Here is a 755-nt window from a genome sequence, read left to right on the forward strand (position 1 = left end):
CTTGCAGGAACTGGCCAAAAATGTTAAACAAAAAGTGACAGAGTTTGAATCAGGGAAGAAATTTACATTCAAGAAGGAGTTTACAGTTGATCTTTCACTGTATGTGTTTGATAGGGCTGAAGGTTGGCTTTTAAACTCCCACAAGATCTACAGAGACAACAATGATGCTCTCACTTATTTGGACAACAAGAAAAATGAGTATTACAACATTTTCAGAAGCTTCTGCAAAGGAAGTTCATCTGCTGTGGTGTTTGGAGAAATTATGTGTGAAAAACTCAAAGTCTCTGCTGTTGAAGCCGTCTGTAACAAGACTGGAGTTGATATTGCTGGACAGATGATGTGCAGTTTCCCTGCATTCAATGGGAACAGACTGAACTTAGAGAAACATGTGTTGGCATCTCTGGCAGAGAAAGAAGACTTTAACAGATTCACCACCTATATCAGAAATCCAAGAGCTCAAGTCGAGGCTTTCATCAAAGAACAAGTAAAGAAATACATGTTCATGACACAGAAAGTTAAAGCCCAGAATATCCTGAAGAAAAATGTAGAAGAAATCAGCAGAGTCATCAGTCAGGCTTTGTTTGAGGCAACAGAGAAATTCCAACACATTAAGGGAAACATAGAAATGTGGGTGGAGGAATTTTCGAGAAAACTAAAACCAAAGTTGATACTTGATATTGTTAGTTGTCAAAACTTCAGTGACATAAACAATTTTGACTTCCTTAAAGAAGAGATAGAGAAAGGCCTGAAAAGCA

General features: G+C 37.7%; 1 protein-coding gene across 1 annotated transcript in view; it reads left to right on the forward strand.

Annotated features, from left to right (window-relative positions):
- Positions 1-751, forward strand: part of LOC106944141 (interferon-induced very large GTPase 1-like) — a gene marked incomplete at its 3' end in the record, with an annotated part of 6010 nt that extends 5259 nt beyond the window's left edge. Inside the window, exon 2 of the mRNA XM_015027381.1 lies at positions 8-751. Within this exon, the coding sequence (XP_014882867.1) occupies positions 8-751 (744 nt within the window). The remainder of the gene's footprint in view (positions 1-7) is intronic.
- Between the last annotated feature and the right edge of the window lie 4 nt (positions 752-755).

This window comes from Poecilia latipinna, unplaced genomic scaffold (genome assembly GCF_001443285.1).
Source record: "Poecilia latipinna isolate Pla-1442-1.1 unplaced genomic scaffold, P_latipinna-1.0 Scaffold7067, whole genome shotgun sequence".
Classification (NCBI taxonomy): domain Eukaryota; kingdom Metazoa; phylum Chordata; class Actinopteri; order Cyprinodontiformes; family Poeciliidae; genus Poecilia; species Poecilia latipinna.